Below are 20,951 nucleotides of genomic sequence, written 5' to 3' on the forward strand. Positions count from 1 at the left end.
CCACACACCTTAGGGATGAAACGATAAACTCCTCCCATGTCCCTAATTTATTTTATGTTTGTTTTAAAGGATATGCACAGTTTTATTTCCTCCCTGAGAGTGGCAGTGGCAAGCCAAAGTCCTGCAAGGGAGAGAAGGCACAGGCAGTAAATTGTCTTGCCATTTTTTATTACTTTTGTTGTATAGGACTTTGAGTGGGTTATTTATGAATATTAATCATACCGAATATTTGCCTTCTGTTTGCAATGTCAATATTTTCTATAGGTCCTTGGATTTCATACAGTGCTCTGTTCTTAACTTTGTCGTATTGCTTTTCATAATTTCTAGATAACTTCTGTAATACTTTTAAAATGCAGTTTAAGGGGATAAGTAGATTTAAATGATAATTTGATACATACTTGTACAGTGATAGCTCGTCTTACGAACGCCTCTTCATACGAACTTTTCATGATATGAACCTGGGGTTTAAGATTTGTTTGCCTCGTCTTAAGAACCATTTTCATCTTACGAATCCGAGCCCGGGTGCATTTGCTCTCTTACTGCGCATGCACTCATTTATTGCCACAGGGATTCCCCTGCCTTGTGACTGCCACCGCCAGGATTTCCCATTTGCTTGCCGCCCCTGCTGGGATTCCGTGCCTTCTTCTGCTTGCACCAGCAGTCCCGAGACGGGGAATCCCGGCCGTGGCGAGGACCGGCGCTTCGGCCTCAGACAAGGCTCCCTGGCTGTCATTCCATGCCTGGCACCGGCTTCCTCTGGAGAAGTCCCTTCAAGGTGCCCAAAGCAGCTGGCTTTAATTCCTCCCATATTCCATCTCCACGGACCCTTCCCGACACCTCCCTCCCAACCGCTGAGGAAGAAGAGAGTGGAAAAATTGTGAGGAACAGCACAAGGGCCCGTGTGAGGAGTCCACTCCGCAAGGGAGGAATCCAGAGCGCTCTCCACTTGGGCAGTGTGGCTGGCTCTTTTTTGGGGGGGGGGGTCCCTGAATGCCGGTTCCCCTTCGCTCATGGGGATCAAGTCGCCAAGCTCTGGTCCTCAGCGAAGCACAGGCGATGGAGACGCGATTTAGGGGGAAGACAGTCTTTCAAGTAAAAAAAAGCAAAACTGAAGCGTTGCGGACTCTGAGGATGGCGGAGGGACGCGTTTCTTCCATCTGGTTTGGGGCGGTGCGATTGTTTAATTTCCGCAGCACTGAAAACTCCGCAAGGAGGTTTAGTTACCGGCTCCCCCAACCTCCTCATTTTCTCTCCCCCCCCATTTCTTTACGGCTCCCTCTGTCGCAAGGAACGGCGAGGGGTGGCCAGCTCTCTTACCCTCCTCTCAGCTCTACTGTGTACATTTTCTTCACAGTAGATCCAAGGGCTGGCATAGAAAAAACAGCAACCCTTCCATGGGACTGTCCTCTCGCAATGAAAACAACATTCCCCGCAGTTTATGCAAGCACTGGCCGAGAAGAAACAGCGACCCCCACCTGCTGACTGAACGAGGAAAAAGTGGGACAGAAGGGCCAGCATGAAGGCTGTTTTCATTGTGAGAGGACGGTCCTGTGTAGTGTCGGTGGTCAAAAAAGGGATCCAACCAATCCAGCTGGTGCAATCCAGCTGGTGAAACTGAGCAGATTGCAGAGTTTATATTTTAGTCAGGTGCACCTCAATTACCTGCAAGACCCGCGACTTTCTAAGCAACTCAAAAACTAAACCTATTCTCCATTTGGCAGGTTGTTTCTCAACTAAATTAAAAGTCGGTCCATGGCTGCTGATCTCTTTCTAAAGTGGGCACTTTAATTTCTCAAAGTTTCTCCTTCCCCATTGCCAACGCTGCTCTCGACCCATTGAGAAGAAGGAGGGGGGACTTTCGGGAGGCAAGCGGCAAGGCTTTACCACAGCCACACATGTGGAGGTAGCGCGTAGAAACTTGCCCAAGTGGAAGCCTTCCGCCTCAGTGAACAGGATTCTGGCTTTCGCTGCGGGCGGAGTAAGTGGCAGGATAGACACCGACCCAGACTGTGGTGGTAGGCTAGGAGATGGTGCGGGGACTTCCCAGAGCCCGTCGGTCGTATAATGCACGACCTGCTCAATGAGTACGGATAGGTCTCCCTTTCTTCTTGAGGCCCGTTTCTTCCCGCCCTCTCTCCACAGGGGCCAGAGTGAAAAGAATTTTGTGGGGACCTTTTTATAACACTTCGTCTGGATTTCTGGTGGGTTTTTTGGGGGGGGGGGGTGAGGCGGAGCTATACCAGAGATGATAAAAATAAGAGACCATGCTGGAGCAGAGGTGAGCCCCGATTCACTTTGGGTTGACCACTGCTTTGCCTTTTGGGTGACTGTCTCCCCCCCATCCTTCTTGCTCAGACGCCTGGCGACCAGAGTTGCGGCTAAGGACAGAGAACGGGGGTGCCTTTGGCGACTCCCAAGAGCTCCGCCTCTTATACCTGAGAAGGGAACTCGGTCAGGGACGCTTGAGGGGGGGACGCTTGAGACCATCGGTGCTGCAAGGCTGAAGGCTGTTTTCATTGCGAGAGGACTGTCCCGTGGAAGGGTCGTTGTTTCTTCCGTGCCAGTTGATCCAAGCGCTGGCAGGGAAGAAACAGCGACCCTTCCACGGGACTGTCCTCTTGCAATGAAAACAGCCTTCAGCCTTGCAGCACCAACAGTCTCAAGCCTCCCTGACCAGGCTCCCTTCTCAGGTATAAGAGGCGGAGCTCTTGGGAGCTGGCAAAGGCACCCCCTGTTCTCTGTCCTAAGCCACAATTCTGGTCGCCAGACGTCTGAGCGAGAGGGGTAGGGGGGAGACAGTCACCCAAAAGGCAAAACCATGGTCAATCCGAAGTGAATGGGGCTCATCTCTGCTCCAGCGTGGTCTCTTATTTTTATCATCTCTGGTTTGACTCCGCCTTACTCCTCCCCCCCAAAAAAGCCACCAGAAATCCAGATGAAGTGTTATAAGAGATCAGCTGCCACGGATTGGCTTTTAATTTAGCTGACAAACAACCTGCCAAAATGTCTTAGTGGAGAATATGTTTAGTTTTTGAGTTGCTTAGAAAGACGCTGGTCTTGCAGGTAATTGAGGTGCACCTGACTAAAATATAAAGTCTGCAATCTTTGGGCACCTTGAAGAGACTCCTCCAGAGCAAGTTGGTGCCAGGCATGGAGTGAGAGCCAGGGAGCCTTGTGTGAGGCCGAAGCGCTGGATTCCATTTTGCTGCCGCCGCCAAAAACACTTTCAAGGAGGGTGGGAGCCCCACTGTCTGATAAGCCACCAGGCATCTTCCCACCCATGCTAATCACCCATGAGGTTCCCTCTGAGAAACCTCTGTTCTGTCCCCCCCTCCACCCGCCCCCAAACAAGGATCAGAATGCCGGCGGTCATAAGGCAAAAGGGGCGAGTTTTGGGATTGCACGTATTATTCACTTTTACATTGATTCCTATGGGAAACATTGTTTCATCTAATGAACTTTTTGACTTACGAACCTCGTCAGGGAACGAATTAAGTTTGTAATACAAGGTATCACTGTATATATAAATAAGTATTTATATACTATATACTTCTATATTGATTGCGGCTTGGAGTCTAATTTTTTTTAAAAAAAATATTGTTTATATCAGCATGACACTTTTACTATTTAAATGCTTTTTAGATTGCTAGACTGATCTACTTAACTAAAGCTGCTTCAAGATATTTTGCTGCTTGATTCAGAACAGGGAAAATGAACTCCTTTCCCCAAGAGGAGAAACTAACTAGAGTGGTGGGTTTCTCTTTGTGTAGCGCTGGTAATAAGACACCAGTTGCAACCTCCACTCTGCAGTATTTCAGGGTAAAACCCTGAAAGGCAAGTCATTATATGGCACTGCCTTTGCCCCCCAGAATCTTAGTAGTATTTTGTGCCCAGTAGCATTTGCCATCTATGCAGCTTCTATTTTTTAATTTTATTGAAAAAATAAGTTATTGTAGTAATTTACAGTATTTGATTCTTCATGGGTCATAGATTTTCAATTAAACTTTCAATATATTGACTCATACAGTGTATATGGAGAAGTCATCATTCGTTTCAAGTTATATTGAACTTTGAAAGAATGAAGACTTCTCCATATAGCATCCATAAAACCTTGCTTATTCTTTTAATATATCCTCACAACGGAGTTTCCTTTTCAATCCGACAGGAAAGTGGTATTTTGAATTTAAAACTATAGTACATCTAATATAGCTATTCTGATTGCATGGAAGGGAAGTCTGAGGGAAGTTTGTAATCTTGCAGCACTCCATTTGTTCCAGTGCAAGACACTGCTACCTCTTCAATTCAAGCATAATTTTCCACTTTTTTCTTTGTACTTTGAATATAATATGCGTGTCTGTCTGTCTGTATTTACTTTCCCATTTCCTTTTACTACTGAATTATATATTTTCCTTTTTACAAAAGAAATCACTGTTTATTCTGTTTCAGCTGCAGGAACTCATTATACAATGACAAATGGTGGTAGTATTAACAGTACAACACATTTATTGGATCTCCTTGAAGAGCCCATTCCTGGAGTTGGAACTTATGATGATTTCCACACAATTGATTGGGTGCGAGAAAAATGCAAAGACAGAGAGAGACACAGAAGGGTACTTAAAATACTTAAGTGTACTTTTCTTGATGCTTTTATAAACTGTTTATGGTTAATGGGACAAAATGTTGATTTGAAAGAAGAAAGACCAGTGTGTGCAAGGGGGAAGGAGAGCCATGAATATCATATTATTGGTGGCCCATGATTTTTGATTCCAAGAGATAAGGTAAACACTCATTTGTGAAAAACAGTATTCTTATTATATCTTATTGTTTCTCATATTAAGCAATTAATTTAATCCCTCAAATGCTTGGATTGTTTCTATTTAGATTTTGCCTTGTACATTCATCGGGGTGGCGGGAAGGGGGGAAGCATTTGCCTGCCTTGTGAAACAAGATATTGGTCATCCATCCATCCATAAGAAGCTCATCATTGCTTTAACTGTTCTCTGTCTCTCTTGAGTTTAACAAGAAAACAAATGTCGGTAGGGCTTACCTTACAACCATTCATCTAGTGACCATTTAAAATTAAGGTGGCACTGAAAAAAGTGATTTATGACAATTTTTTATCCTTAAAGACCGTTGCATTGTCCCTATGGTCATGTAGTCAAATTTCAATGCTTGGCAACTGACATATATTTCTGAAAGTTGAATGTTCTGAGATCATGTAATCATCTTTTGTGACCTTCTGACAAGCATAATGAATGGGGAAACTAGATTCACTTAGCAGCTGTGTTGCAAACTCAACAACTGTAGTGATTCACTTAAGAACTATGGCCAGAAGGGTCATAAAATTGGGCAAAACACATTTAACTGTCCTGTCCTAACAGAAAATTGGGGCTTAATTGTGGTCATAAGTCGAGGACTACCTGTACTGTCTCTTACTTTGTTTATAAAATTAAGATTTGTATTAATCTAAACTCTATATTGTATCTAGATCAATAGCAAGAAAAAAGAATCAGCATGGGAAATGACAGAGAGTTTGTATGATGCATGGTCAGGATGGCTGGTTGTGACACTAACTGGATTGGCATCAGGTAGGAACTCATTTTTTAAATAATATATTTCTAAATAAATTCAGAAATAAATTGTGTTGAATTCAATGGAAACCTACTTCGAGGGAAAAGCTCAAGATTACATCTATAGGAAGACCTTGGTTAGTGACTGCCTTGGGCATGATTGTTCAACATTCTGGTAGTGATTAAAAAGTAACTTTTCTTGCTAATTATCCCAGGGATGGGGGGAACATTCCAAAGGACAAGGGAATGGAGAAAATGTGTTATAAGATTTGCCCTTTTCCTCAGCTTCCTCCAAGTTCAATTCCAGAAATCTTTCCCACCATTTGGATTCATCTAGCTGTTCGGGATTATATTCTTCTGATATTATAGAGCAAATAATAATAATTTATAATAATTTATTAGATTTGTATGCCGCCCCTCTCTAAGGACTCGGGGCGGCATACAAATGTGTCAAACATGCAGCCTACAGGCTGGATGCAGCCTGCAATAGGCTCAGTCATTGGCCTATGGGGCCATCCGAGAAATGGCAAGGGACTGGCTACTGCTTCTCAGGCCCTGGCCAATCGCACTCATTCAGCCACGATAATCAAGCCATGTTTATTTGTTTATTTTTATTTATTTATTGGATTTGTATGCCGCCCCTCTCCGCAGACTCGGGGCGGCTAACAACAACAACCCCCCTCCAAGGGCAAACATCCCTGAATCCCATGGGATTGGGAGGCTTTGAAGTTGAATCAAACTAACTAACTAACTACTTATATGGCCCGTGATGGGATCAGCTTTGACATTCCTGCTCTAGAATGAAGAAAACCTGAAGTAAAATTGTAAACACAGACATGGACTTGTGATTTTCATCTTGTCACCTAGTGACCATAGTTGTGGGTTCTAATTGTGGTTGCTAAAAGAGGACTACTTGTATTAATAAACTTAGGATAACCATAGTGCCCAGTGAAAACTGGCTATGGAACATAGATAGGATTCCCTCTTTTTTTTTTGGTCTGCTTGGTATTAGAAGCCATGCAGTTAATATAAACAAGTCATTCTTCCCAGTCCTGAATCTCATATAATTCTGCTAATTGCACTAGCAGAGTTCCTTTCATAGTATACATTTCATTTCTACTAAAATACTGTAGATCTATGGTAGAACATAAAATGTTAAAGTATTGGTGGTTGAGAAAAAAAATTATTGTTCTCTTTTAATTTTAGGCCATATAAAATATGTGCATTACATACATTTTTTTCTTTTAGGCATAGAACAAGTCAGGCAGGTTGTAAAGTTCCATTTAACTTTTTAGAAGCTAAAGTAATGGATACAAAATACCATATTTTTCAGAATCTAACACACACTTTTCCTCCCTTAAAAGAGGCTGAAAATTTGGGTGTGTCTTATACTCCATATGTAGAATGTAGTTTTTCAAATCATTTTCAGCCCTAACAAGGTGCTAAGAATACAGTGTTCCCTTGATTTTTGCGGATCCGACATTTGTGAAAAGTCTATACCATGGTTTTTCAAAAAATATTATTAAAAAAATACTCTGTGGTTTTTTTGCATACCAAGCGTTTTCCGGGGCTGCCCGATGTACAATACTGTACGTGTTAACTCTCCTCCCCCCTCCCCCTCCCCCAGCCGTCCTGCTTCTTTAACTAAAAGCTCCGCTTCTGCCCAGCCTCCCGATCCCTCTCCTTTAATTCTCGGAGTGTTGGTACACTCCACTTGAAGTCGATCCTTACTGCTGCTTGCCGCCGCTGCAGCGAGTGCAGTAAAGCCCTCAGCTTGCCACCCCGTTGCCCCTGCGGATTCTGGGGGTAAGTAAAACCAGGAAAGGGAGGGGGAGGAAGGAAGGAAGGAAGAGAACATATCTACTTCACGGAAATTTGACTTTTGCGGGCAGTCCTGGAATGTATCCCCCGCGAAAGTCAAGAGAACACTGTAAAACAATTTTCCATGCTTTTCCTGTTTTTTTCATTGATACTACCTCCTAAAATCAGCTCTACTTTAGAAGCTTTTTTGCGATGGTGCGATTTTGTGGAGGGTTCCCTCGCTGGGAAACCCCACCTCCGGACTTCCATTGCCAGCGAAGTGCCCGTTTTTGCGATGCTGGGATTCCCCTGCTGGGATTCCCCTGCAGCATTGCAAAAACGCGGAAGTCCGGAGGTGGGGTTCCCCATGGAGGGGAACCTCAGGGGAATCCCAACAGCGCAAAAACGGGCGCTTCGGCTGGCAAAAGGGGTGAATTTTGGGCTTGCACGCATTAATTGCTTTTCCATTGATTCCTATGGGAAACATTGTTTCGTCTTACAAACTTTTCACTTTACTTGCCTCGTCCTGGAACCAATTAAGTTCGTAAGACAAGGTATCACTGTACTTTGTATTTTCTGTTTCTTCCAACTTCTACATATTTGTGACATCTTAACCAGGAAATGCAATTTAACTGCTTCTTTTAAGCTAAGATTGAATAATAGGATTTAGTCTTGAATTGGGGTTATAATCTGGAGGAAATGCTGGAATCACAGTTGAGGCTAAAATTTAGTTTCTTTAGAGTTGTGTTATCAGTACCCAGTTTTTGGAAAACTAAATTCCTCATATATCAGCATGCACTATATCAGCATAAATCCGTGTTATCATGAACTGCGTGTCTAATGTCCATAGTCAACAACATTTTTGAGTAATTCACTTACAATTCACTTTCCCAAAAGTATTTTTACAATTATTTCTTCAATTAATATGGACATTTATTGGATTTAGTAATTGTTTTCTTATTTTCCTGTTTCTTGAAATGAAATTACAATTTATAAAAATACAAAAACTTATATGGCTGCAAGTTAGTCCTTTGGACCAGTATATACCTCCAAAGGTACAGATAACCCAACATATTATGGAAAGTAACCGTATTTGTCAGAGTATAAGACACAGCGGAGTATAAAACGCACCTTAGTTTGGGGGGATGAAAACAAGGAAAAAAGGTCTCTGCCTCTCAGCAATTTTCCAAACAGCAAGCAGCACATATGATATAAACTCTTTGTTGTGTATTTCTGTGTGTGTGTGCCTGACTTGTAGAAATAGCAAATAGAAGAAGTGTACATTATGGCAGTATATTAATGGTAGAAAGTTTTCTTAACTAACTTAACTAACTCCCCCCAATTATTTAAATAGATCTACTCCAAACATAACTAAGTCAGGGTTTAACTCAGTTGCCGTATCTTAATACTAAAACAGATCTTTAAAATTGATGTGGCTTTCTGGAAGTATACATTATTTTCTGTTATTTAAAAGAAGATACAATAGCACTGGGTCTCTTCAGATCAAGCATTTATTTTTAAAAGCTTAATTTTGTTAAATTGTTTAGAACAATAATAAAGCAGTCTTTAAAAAACTTCCCCCTTCTGCAAGAGGTAAATTGCTGGGAGGCAAAGACAAAAAGTGGGGGTACATGCAGTGTATAAGATGCACCCACGTTTTCATCCTCTTTGAGGGTAAAAAGGTGTGTTTTATAATCCAAAAAAATATGGTAAATTATAGGCGGTTCTCAATTTATGATCAATCATTTAATGACTAGTTGAAGTTACAATGTAAAAAAACCTACTTACAACCTGGTCTCATAACTTTGAATATTGTCTCCTGACCACAGTCATGTGATTTAAATGTATAAATATTTATTTATTTATTTATTTACTTACTTACTTACTTAGATTTCTATGCCGCCCTCCTCCGCAGATTCAGGACAGCTTACGACAGGAACAATGCAAAACATACGAGAAATCTATTAGTTAAAACAATCTAAAATCTCAATTATAAAAAACAATAATTCACATTCATTCTATTTATGCTCATGGCCTGAACACAATACTCAACATACTGTAGCCAAATCGTGCACGGAGAATACAGGTCTGCCTGTGTTCCAGTGAGATTTTTTACTTGCGCAAACCCCCCCCCCTTTTACTTGCACACACACACCTCTGCTTGCGTGCGAGGTTTTTTATTTGCTTTTTCCCCAGCTGCTTCCAAAAGAAGCCGGGCGGCTGGAGGAAAGGGAAGGTGGGGTTTCTGCACACACATACACCCTCTGCCTGCCTGCCTGCCTGCTTCTGTGAGTGAGTTTCAGAAGAGACAGCTGGTTGTAACACTTTCCAGTATGCTATAAAGAATTTTACTAATGAAGGCTGGTTAAATTCTTTCTATTAAATGCTAATTTTGATTAATTTAATTGAGGAAAGTTTATGTTATTGTGGAGAAATGTAAGAAGATCTTTAAGTATGACTGGTATGTCCACAACAATGAAGGGTACCAAAAAACAAACATCTTAAACGAACCTAGACTCACCAATACATCAAAAGACACTAGATACTATGCTAATGAAAGAGAAATCAGGTTCTGCAACTAGCTTACAATCAATACAGGAAACCACTAGAAAATAACAGAAGAAGCTAAAAAACAACACGAAGAATTAAAATCAGAGATGGGAGAAGTCAAAGACAAGGTTAAAGGAATTGATGAAAGAATAGTGGATATACAACAAACACTGAAGGAAAATGAACAAAAGATAAAGATAATAGAAGACAAAGTGGGAAAAGTAGAGAAGGTGGAGAAGATGAAAGAAAAAAGTGAGATGACCACCACCGTTCCCTGTAGGCTGCGCACGCCTGTGCCATCGCACCTCAAAATGCCTCCCCGCGCACCCTTTTCCAGGGGCGTGCATGGAGCCGCAGACACCCACGTCCCCCACGCGCCTCCAGCCCCCTAGTGCCCCTGGTTACTCGCCGCTGCCCCCTGCCCGATCTCCCTCCGCGCGGCTGGGGAGGTGGATTCGCCGCCCCTGCCAGCCCGATCTCCCTCCGCCCGGCTGGGGACGCGGATCCACCGCCCTCACCAGCCTGATTTCCCTCCGCCCAGCTGGGGACGCGGATCCACCGCCCCCGCCAGCCCGATCTCCCTTCGGTGGCTGGGGACGCGGATCCACCGCCCTCGCCAGCCCGATCTCCCTCCGCCCACCTGGGGAGGTGGATTCGCCGCCCCCGCCAGCCTGATCTCCCTCCGGCGGCTGGGGCCGCGGATCCACCGCCCCCGCCAGCCCGATTTCCCTCCGGTGGCTGGGGACGCGGATCCATCGCCCTCGCCAGCCCGATCTCCCTCCGCCTGGCTGGGGAGGTGGATTCACTGCCCCCGCCAGCCTGATCTCCCTCCAGTGGCTGGGGACGTGGATCCACCGCCCTCACCAGCCCGATCTCCCTCCGACCGGCTGGGGACATGGATCCACTGCCCTCGCCAGCCCGATCTCCCTCCGTGTGGGGGGGGGGGACGAACCAACGACCGGGGGCTGTCCGTCCGTGTTGGGTGGTACAGGGCAGGCACAGCAGCCGCAGGGGAGAACGAGGGAGGGAGAGAAAGGAAAGAGAGAAAGGGAGGGAGAGAAAATTGAATGAAGGAGGGAGAGAAAGAAAAAGAGTTTATGATCCTGGTCAATCCTATTTTCCAAATCCTGAATTTTTTGTTCTTGTTTTAACATCTGTTGTTCAAAAGCCTCATGCCTTTTATCCATATTTTGCATCCTTTCTTTTAACTCGGATGTATCGTTTCTCACTTCACCTATTTCTTTTTTAATATCTTCATGGTTCTTAAGCATTAACTCCTGCATTTGGAGCAGCATAGATTGAAGATCTTTGTATGAATTAGACCTTTCTCTGGGCAGCATATCATCCAGCGATCTCTGGGAAGAGGGGCTAGGTATAGCTGAGGTGGATTGATTAATTGATCTCTTCCCAGATCCCAATCTAGTCAGGTTAGATAGACTTGTCATTTTAGCGATATTCCACCCGCTGGCCCACTTATATAAATCCCTAATAGTCCGTTCCAGAGTTAGATAAAGAATGCTTAATTAGTATGTTAAGTATTCAGATGGAGAAATAGCAATTCAAATACTTAATATTAAAGGTCCTCAAATCAATTGACCTATAGAAATAGAAGGGTAAGTGATGAAAGAAAGGTGTGAATGTAATTTTTTAACAGGTAGAGCAAATAGGTATAGATAGCACTGTACACAGATATGTAAAGCTATTAAAAGGGAGTACAATAACTTAGCTTCGGTTGCATTCGATACTTATGGGATTTGTGGTTGGTTTCCCCCAGCTAAGAAATTCATTCAAATTTTAAAGTAATAACAGTATAAATATATCAATGAGGATAATTCCTTATATTTTTGAGAAATAGTAAACCGTCAAAGAGAGGGATTTGTACTTCAATCAAAATTCCTTAGAATCTTAAGAGCTTTGAAACATGCTAAATTAAATAAATAGTAAGGGCAAGATTGTATATACAGTGATCCCCCGGTTATTGCGTCCCCGACCATTGCGAACAGGGTAATTTGCGATTTTTCAACCCGGAAGTCAAAATACCATCTACGCATGCGTGCCCTTTTTTTTCTATGGGCACGCATGCGTAGATGGCAACCGGGAGATCAGCTGCTGGGCGGCTTCCCTGGGTCTTCCCCCTCTTGCTGGCATCAGCGAGGAGTTTCCCCACCGCCCACGCAAACTCCTCGCTGCCGTTCGCTCCCCCTCTTGCTGGCGGGAGGGCGAGAAGCCCTCCCCAGCACCCGCTCGCCCGCCTTTCGCCGCTCGCCCGCCCTTCGCCCTGGCGGAGAAATTCCAGCCCCCACCTGGTCCCGCCCGATCCTCCTCCCTGAGGCAGCTCGCCCTCCCATGGCCGCTTCCTCCACCCTCCATCGCAAGCCCTCGCCACCGCAGCCAACGCGCGCTGCGATCTTCAAGCCCGGCTCCTTTCGGCCCAGCATCCCGGGCCAAGCAGCTGCCTTCCGTGACTGAGCCTGGCTGGCCCGGAAGATCGTAGCGCGCGTTGGCTGCAGCGGCGAGCGAAGCCAAGCCGGCAGCAATGTCGCCGCCGCTGCAGCCAACGCGCGCTACGATCTTCCGGGCCAGCCAGGCTCAGTCACGGAAGGCAGCCGCTTGGCCCGGGATGCTGGGCCGAGAGGAGCCGGGCTTGATCCGCTGAGCCTGGCTGGCCTGGAAGATCGTAGCGCGCGTTGGCTGCAGCGGCGGCGACATTGCTGCCGGCTTGGCTTCGCTCGCTCGCCGCTGAGGAGCCGAAGATTGGGGGGCGCCCCCCATGTCGGCGGCGATGTTTTAAAAGAGCCGCGCCGCCCCCAATCTTCGGCTCCTCAGCGGCGAGTGAGCGAGCGAAGCCAAGCCGGCAGCAATGTCGCCACCGCTGCAGCCAATGCGCGCTACGATCTTCCGGGCCAGCCAGGCTCAGCGGATCAAGCCCGGCTCCTCTCGGCCCAGCATCCCGGGCCAAGCGGCTGCCTTCCGTGACTGAGCCTGGCTGGCCCGGAAGATCGTAGCGCACGTTGGCTGCAGCGGCGGCGACATTGCTGCCGGCTTGGCTTCGCTCACTCGCTCGCCGCTGAGGAGCCGAAGATTGGGGGCGGCGCGGCTCTTTTAAAACATCGCCGCCGACATGGGGGGCTTGCTAGCACCCCCCCAAACCCGGGTTGGGGGTTCAGGGGGGTGCTAGCGAGCCCCCCATGTCGGCGGCGATGTTTTAAAAGAGCCGCGCTGCCCCCCAATCTTCGGCTCCTCGCTAGCGCTGCGGAAGTTTAAAACACCATCTGCACATGCGCAGATGGTGTTTTTACTTCCGCAGCGCTACTTCGCGAAAACCCGCTCGTTGCGGGGGGTCCTGGAACGGAACCCTCGCAACGAGCGGGGGATCACTGTACAAGCTAAGCAAGATTAATACAATTCATTTCTAACACTCAATAGTAAATCTAATGGCTAATATAGTCCTAATAACAAATAATTAAAGGGGAAGGTCTCTTAGTATAGTAACAATATATTAAATAACAATGTAATAAAGTATAAGTTAATATATGCAAGTAAATAGTAAATGTCTGTTAATATATATAATTAGATAGTGTATAAATATCAATAAGTATCTTGTTGTAATAAATTATGCTAGTAATCCTTTAAATGGCTAGGATATTATATACGTTATATGAATTATACAAAAGTCCTTAATAGTCAGTAGAGATACACACGTAGATTTTTAATTATAATTTCCTATTATTCTACTGATTAGTTAATAGTTAACTCATATGTCAATATATGTAAGTATATAATAGGTATGTTACTATATATAATTAAATAATGTATAAATATCAATTAATATCTTATTGTAATAAATTATTCTAGTAGTCTTATAGTTAGTTAATATAATGTATAGATTATTAAAATTATGTAGATGTCAAATAGTATAGTTGATAATCACTAGGAGTACATACATGAATTTTCAATTATGAATGTAAATGAAGCGAATTCCGAATTCAGTGAGGTTGTATATATAGGTCAGTGTGTCAGACCTTCCTTAGTTTCTTCGGATCAAGATCAAAAAGTTCCGGTTAAGCTTCGATGTTGTAGCAAGCTATTAATTAGAGTGGTAAATAGCTTGGAAGTTATGTTCGTTTAAAGCAGCTCCAATTGTCGTCTATCTCCGGGGGTTGTGTAAAGTTATTCAGTTCGCGTGCCTTTGCAGTGTCTGTCCGGGCTGTGCAAGGATCTTATGTGTCGATTCCTCTCCTTCCCGCAGATCTGTCAAGGCAGTAGATCGAGCCTAGTCAGCTCAGAGGTGACGGCCTTTTGATCTTTTAGGTGGGGTCTCTAGGATGGTCTTCAGCCGCTTGTAGCTAATAGTTCCTCTGGCGGCTCACCCCTCCCGGTATAGGTCCAAAATGCCACCTCCAGTCATTTATTCCCCATAGACAAAATAGGGTGAACGAAATTTAGAAGGATCGAAGTATCCACCCAGGCTCGCCCGTGTGTGGCGCAGCAACAGATCGGAGATCAGAAAGCCAGAGAAGAAACAGGAAGTAAATGAGTCACGCTGTCCCGTCGGGTCCTCTATACAGGTTTCCAAATTAAAAAAGAAAAGAGAAAGAGAGGAAGCTCTTTTTTAAAATTTGCGTTTCCTTGTGGGACGTCAGGTCTTCTTAATGCGTATTATAGGCTTTGGGTGTTGTTATTAAATTTCTCCAATGAATAATATGACTCAAACAATCGATCGATCGCCAGCCGGAAGGAGGAAGATGGCGATCTTCCGATCGCTCGCCGCCAGCCGGAAGGAGGAAGAAAGAAAAAGAGTAAGAGGTAGAAAGGATAAAGAAAAAGGAAGAGAAAGGGAGGGGGAGAAAGGAAAGAAGGAGGAAGGGGGAGAGAAAGAAGATATGAAGGAGGGAGAAAAAGAGTGAGAGATAGAAAGGATAGAAAGAGGGAGAGAAAGGAAAGAGAGAAAGGGAGGGAGAGAAAGGGAATGAAGGAGGGAGAAGAGGTGAGAGATAGAAAGGATAGACAGAGGGAGAGAAAGGGAAGAGAGAAAGGGAGGGAGAGGAAGGAAAGAGAGATGAGAGAGGAAGGAGGAGACAGAAAGAGAGAGGAAGGAGGGGGTGAATTATGGATGTCAGAACTCACGTATGTGTGATAGCGCGCGCCCACACTCCATTTATTTATTTATTTATTTATTTAGAGTTCTATGCTGCCCAGTCCCAAAGGGACTGCCGCTCAGACACTATACTTTTCCGCCCACACCGGAAAAAAATTAGAGGGGACATTGATGAGCACTAAAAATATGGAGCAAGCTATCGCGCAATTAGAGTTAGACCGCTGTTCATACAGTCTACGATTTCAAAACATAATCGAAGAAAAAGACGAGAATCTAGGTGAAAAAATGATTGAAATCCTAGCGAGATTCTACATAAAGACCAACAAGACTGGAAATAGATAAACTATACCGTGTACATACGAATTACGCGAGAAGGCACCATCTACCACGAGAGGTACACATTAAATTTTCCAGAAGAATAATTAGAGATGAAATATACAAATGGTCCCGTAATCAATCGATAGTTTATAGGGGAAAAGAGATAATAATTCTGAAACAAATACCACGTAGAGTTCGAGAAATTAGAAAACAGTATCAATTTTTGGCGAGAAAATTAATTCAGAGGAGTGTGATGTTTAGATGGCTTCTCCCTGAAGGGATGATGATAACTTGGAAAGAAAGAAAAGTCACAATAAATACAATAGAGGAAGCAAGACAATTTTGTGAAAAGAACGATCTACTTTATGAAGAACAAGCTAGTAAAGAAAGTAGGGGCAGTAGAGAAGAATTGGAGACAACAAGTCGGGGGGAGGAAAACCACTTGAAGAAAAGGAAAGTTGTGGGGTGGGAGGTAAGAGACAAGAACAACAAGAAGAAGAACAACAGGAGAGAAATCTAAGAGAAACGAGGAATCGGAAATACTATCAACAATAAATGTCAGAAGATATGGGAATAATATGTATGTCTGTAATGTATGTCTGATATGTAAGACAGAGGCAGAGGCAGCTCCTTGCCTTCCTTTTCTTTCTTTTTTTTCTTTTTAAAAGTAATTTTATTGAATATAAATATTTTAAAAACATTTTCGATCAACATTTCTGGGAGAGCAGAGCAGAGAAGAGAAGAGAAAAGTTCCATGAGGAAACAAGGCAAGACAAAGGCAAGACATCAAACCGTAAGTGATTGATCACTACTGCCCATTGAATACCACAAAGCCTCAATCTGCCCAGCACCCCAGGACCTCCAGCACCCTAGCACCATCAAACTTCTTGCCATTGCCCGAACCCTCTGCAGAACCAAGCTTACCCTGCCATCAGCCGAGCTATCAACCAAGGCTTGGAGCATCTGAAGCTTGTAAGCCAAGTGAATAACCAAGAGAGAAACCCTTAGTTTCAACAAGCGCTAGGAGTCCTATTAACAACAAAAGGACCTGTAAACGCTCCATTCAAAGGGAGACTGAAAATCTTCTAAATCACCTCATCAAACACCATTTGGGCTAATAAGGCAAGCTTAAACTACTAGGTGCTGGCTGTGAAGGAAGAAGGGGGGTTACTGGGCATTCAAAAGCCATTGTTCTTGCCTGTTTCAACTATTTGCCTCTCTCTTAAAGTTACAAACTCCTAATTGCCTCTCCCTCAACACGCTGTAAAGTCATAAAGAGGCCCACTGAGCAGGAAGCCAGAAACTCAGGCAGGGTAACCAAAAGACTTTCCTGAAGCACTAACACCCCCCCCCACACACACACACACCCTGGTAGACAGATGCTGACACAGAACAGCTCAAATCAAAGCAGAAATGCCAATCAAAAAGAATATACAACAACAAGAATAAAAAGAACAACAAGCAACAATTGATCATCACAGCTATCAATGCTTTAAATGCAAAGACATTATCAATGATCATGATGGTTTCATAAAATGCCAGACTTGCAATCAGTCTGCTCACAAAAGCTGCTTCAATATTTCTAAACATATTGACACCTTCCTAAAAGCAAACTCTTCATTTCTTTATATGTGCTCATCCTGCGCCCCCAAGCTAAATATATTTAGCAGCTTGTCTGATGAGATTAATACCTTAAAAGAAGCCATCAAAACCCAAAAAACATTAATAGAAAGTATTGAACCAAGACTTCTCAAAACGCAAGAAGAATTCAAAAAAAGGATTGAATCAAGACTCTCATCCATGGAGAAAAATATCCAAACACTGAATCCACCCAACAAAATACCAGTCACCACTCCACCACCCCAACCTCAACCACTTCCAATACTCCAAAACCCACTAATTCTACCAATGATATCTCTACCCTAGTCAAGGATGCCATGGAACGTGAACAAAAATGCCAGGATGCTATCCTCTTTGGTCTTGATGAAAGTCATGAATCAGATATAACAAGAATAAGAAATATCATCCACCAACATCACTCACATGCACAAACAATCGCCCAAGAAGACATTTTGGAAGTTACCAGAATTGGACCTGAGCACAAGTATAACGATGGCTCAATAGCTCCCCGCTTCTGCAAAGTAGTGTGCAAAACTGAACAAATAAAACAGCAATTCATCAAGACCATTAACCACATTGCCAGAAATAACAAGTCCTTCAACAAACTCAGATCCAGACCAGATCTTTCTCTCCTCCAACGTATTCGCTCTCGCGAACTACGGGCAGAACTCAAGAGACGCTATGAACTTGGTGAAACAAACCTTTACATAGATTACCACACAGAAAGCATCAAACCCAAAACCCATAATTCTCCCCATATCTTCCGGTCTAACTTTCAACCTACCATCTCACAACATCAAACTGACACCAGCCAGACCACCATTCCACAACAACAAATGGACAACCCTACCACCTCAAACCAAGAATAGGAAAGCGTGCCCCTTACTTCTTCTAACCACCCCAAAACCAATTCCCAACACAAGACCAATCTCAAATGTAAACTATTAAATGCTAGAAGTTTAGTCAACAAGATATCTGAATTCCTCCTACTTGACACCTCCAATTGTGATATAATTTTTATATGCGAAACATGGCTAAATGCTTCCTACCCAGACTCCATTATCACATCAAAAAACTACCATGTTTTCCGATCAGACCGTGAATCCCGCAGAGGAGGCGGAGTAGCTATATTTTACAAAAAATCGCTGAACCTAAAAATCCTTAAAGTTGCACAGGATTTATTGGTACCTGAAACTATTGTCTGTGATTTATCCCTAAATACCACAATTCGCTTCTTACTCTGCTACAGAGCCCCGGACTACGACATCGAACATGCTAACAAATTATCCACATTACTAATGTGGGCAACCAACTGCCCATACCCCATTATCTTCCTCGGAGACCTCAACCTACCACACATCAACTGGTCCTTAAATGAATGCAGCACGGAACCCATCCATTCTACTATACAGTAATACCTCATGATACGAACTTAATTGGTGCAAGGAGGAGGTTCGTAAGACGAAAGGTTCGTAAGACGAAACATTGTTTCCCATAGGAAACAATGTAAAGTCAGTTAATCCGTGCAACCAAAAAACCCCCTGCAAAAAAACGGCTTTCGGCGACTGCTGTTTTAAAAGGTGACAGCCGGCCTGGGGGGCTTCCCAGCACCCCCCCGGTGGCCATCACTGCAGGTTCCTCGGGTGGGAGCTGCCACTCCCCTCTGGGCAGCCCAGCCAGGCGGCCGTAGAAAGTACAGATATTATTGCACTTTCTACGGCCGCCTAGATGGGCTGCCCGCAGGGAAGTGGCAGTTCCCGCCCGAGAAACCTGCAGCGCTGGCTGCCGACTTGGTGGGAGGCGCCGGCGGTAGGCATAGGCAGTGGGAGAAGGGAGACGCGGCTGCCCCCGCCCCTGCCCATTGCGGATGTGCCGGTGCCATGCCTCCTCGCCACCCCGGCCTCCGCAGAGAGATAAGGAAGAGAGAAAGAGAGAACAAGAGAGAGAGAGAAAGAGTGTGTGTGAGAGAGATCAGCAGACAGAGAGCGAAATAGAAAGAAAGGAGAAAGTGAGAACAAGAGAGAGCAAGAGAGGGGGGAGAGAAATAGAACAAGAGAGAGAAAGAGTGAGAGAGAGAAAAATCAAGTGAGAGGGACAGAGAAATTAAGAAAGAGAGAGTGAGAGAAAGAGAGAGAGGGACAGAGAGAGAGAGAAAGAAAGGGAGAGAGAGGGAGAGATGAAGAGATAGTGAGAGAGAAAAAATCAAGTGAGAGGGACAGAGAGAAAGAGAGAAAGAGAGAAAAAGATAGTGAGAGAGAGAGAGAAAGAAAAAAGAGAAAGTGAGAGAAAGAAAACAAGCAAGAGAGAGAGGGATGGAGAGAGAAAGAAAGGGAGAGAGGAAGAGGGAGAGCTAGAGTGAGAGAGAGAGGAAGAAATCAATAGAGAGAGAGAAAGAAAGACAGCAAGAGAGAGAAAGAGGGACCGAGAAGGAAAGCAAGAGAGAGAGAGAAAGAAAGAGGGAGAGATAGAGAGAGAGAGAGAAAGAAAGGAAGAGGGAGAGATAGAAAGAGAATGAGTGAGAGAAAGCAAGAGAGAGAAAGAGGGACAGAGAGAGAGAGAAAGGAATAGAGAGGGAGAGAGAAAGGAAGAGGGAGAGATACAAAGAAAGTGAGTGAGAGAGAGAGAAAGTCAGTGAGAGAGAGAGAGAGAAAAAAAAGGGAGAGGAAGGAAGAGAGAGAGAGAAAGAAAGAGAAAACTCGGCAAGGAGTTGGGAACTTGCTCCACTTCACCTCCTCCTCCTCCCTCAAGGCGGCGGCATTAAGAAAACCGCAGGGTTTTTTTTATAGTCAGGCCCTCCAACAGTCTGAGGGACAGTGCACTGGCCCCCTGTGTAAAAAGTTTGGGGACCCCTGCTCTAGCCGATCAAAAAAAAAAAGGAGTAGCAATATATGTGAAAAAAACAAATAGTTCAAAAGAAATAAGGACCAGTATGGAAGAATTTTAATAATAGAATTAGAGAAGAATCAAAAACCCCTAATGTTAATAGTAATTTATGCGCCTGACGAAAATCAAATTGACTTCTATAAAAAATTACATGAAAAAATTATTGAGTTAGATTTTGAGAACATAATTTTACTAGGAGATTTTAACGCGGTGTCAGACAAAAAATTGGATTACAAAGGGAAAAGAAATATTAAAAAAAATAAAAACCTTCCTAAAACTCTGGGTAATAGTTACAGAATTTGGCTTGAAAGACTCTTGGAGAGAAAAACATGATAAAGTTAAACAATACACATATTATTCGAACCCACACCAGAGTTGGTCTCGTATAGATATGGTATGGACACCACCACCAAATACTTGGGCAGATCACAGCCCTATAACATTAATTTGGAGAAAGGAAAACGGTAGAAAACAAATAAAATGGATCATGGACAGAAAAATATTAAAAGAAAAGCAGTTTCTTCAGATGTTAGAGAAAGAATTACAAGTATTTTTTGAAATAAATAAAACTCTAGGACAAGACCGAGGCTTATATTCGGGGTTTAAACAATATCATACATGGCAAGGAAACATAAACAAAAAAAAATTAAACATGAAAAATTAGAACAAGAATTAAAACAAATACAAGTAGAATTACAAATAAATCCAAAAAATTAAGGAAAAAAGCTGCAAAGCCGGGGGACACCTGAAACGCCCGAAAACACCAAGGCACTTGGGGCGGTGGCCAGTGGGAGTGGTTGCTGTCTTGGGGGCGGCGCCCGGCAGAGGCTTTAAGAACGTGGTGGAGGGAGCCTTCTGGCGTCGGCTACAAAAGCCAGAAGACACTCCAGAGGAGGTTGCTGGTGTCTATTTAAAACCTAGGACACCAGAGAATGACGTTGGGGCATTTGGAATAACCAATATGCCGGAGCAACCCTCCTTGTTAGGGCTCCTATTAGGGCTGCTGCGACTCCTGGGCTGTGGAAACTTAATGGTCCTTGGACTTGGCCATTTAACCCCCACTATTGTGGTGACCGTGGATAATGGTCAGGAAAGCAAGGGCAACAGACCGT

At 44.0% G+C, this 20,951-nt stretch overlaps 1 protein-coding gene across 1 annotated transcript in view; it reads left to right on the top strand.

The window, feature by feature from the left end:
• The window catches only part of CLCN3 (chloride voltage-gated channel 3), a 127,667-nt gene that overhangs the window by 42,721 nt on the left and 63,995 nt on the right, over positions 1 to 20,951 (top strand). The window contains 2 exon segments of the mRNA XM_070757427.1: positions 4,447 to 4,610; positions 5,489 to 5,588. Of these exon segments, the coding sequence (XP_070613528.1) occupies positions 4,447 to 4,610; positions 5,489 to 5,588 (264 nt within the window).

Source organism: Erythrolamprus reginae, chromosome 7, assembly GCF_031021105.1.
Source record: "Erythrolamprus reginae isolate rEryReg1 chromosome 7, rEryReg1.hap1, whole genome shotgun sequence".
NCBI lineage: Eukaryota > Metazoa > Chordata > Lepidosauria > Squamata > Dipsadidae > Erythrolamprus > Erythrolamprus reginae.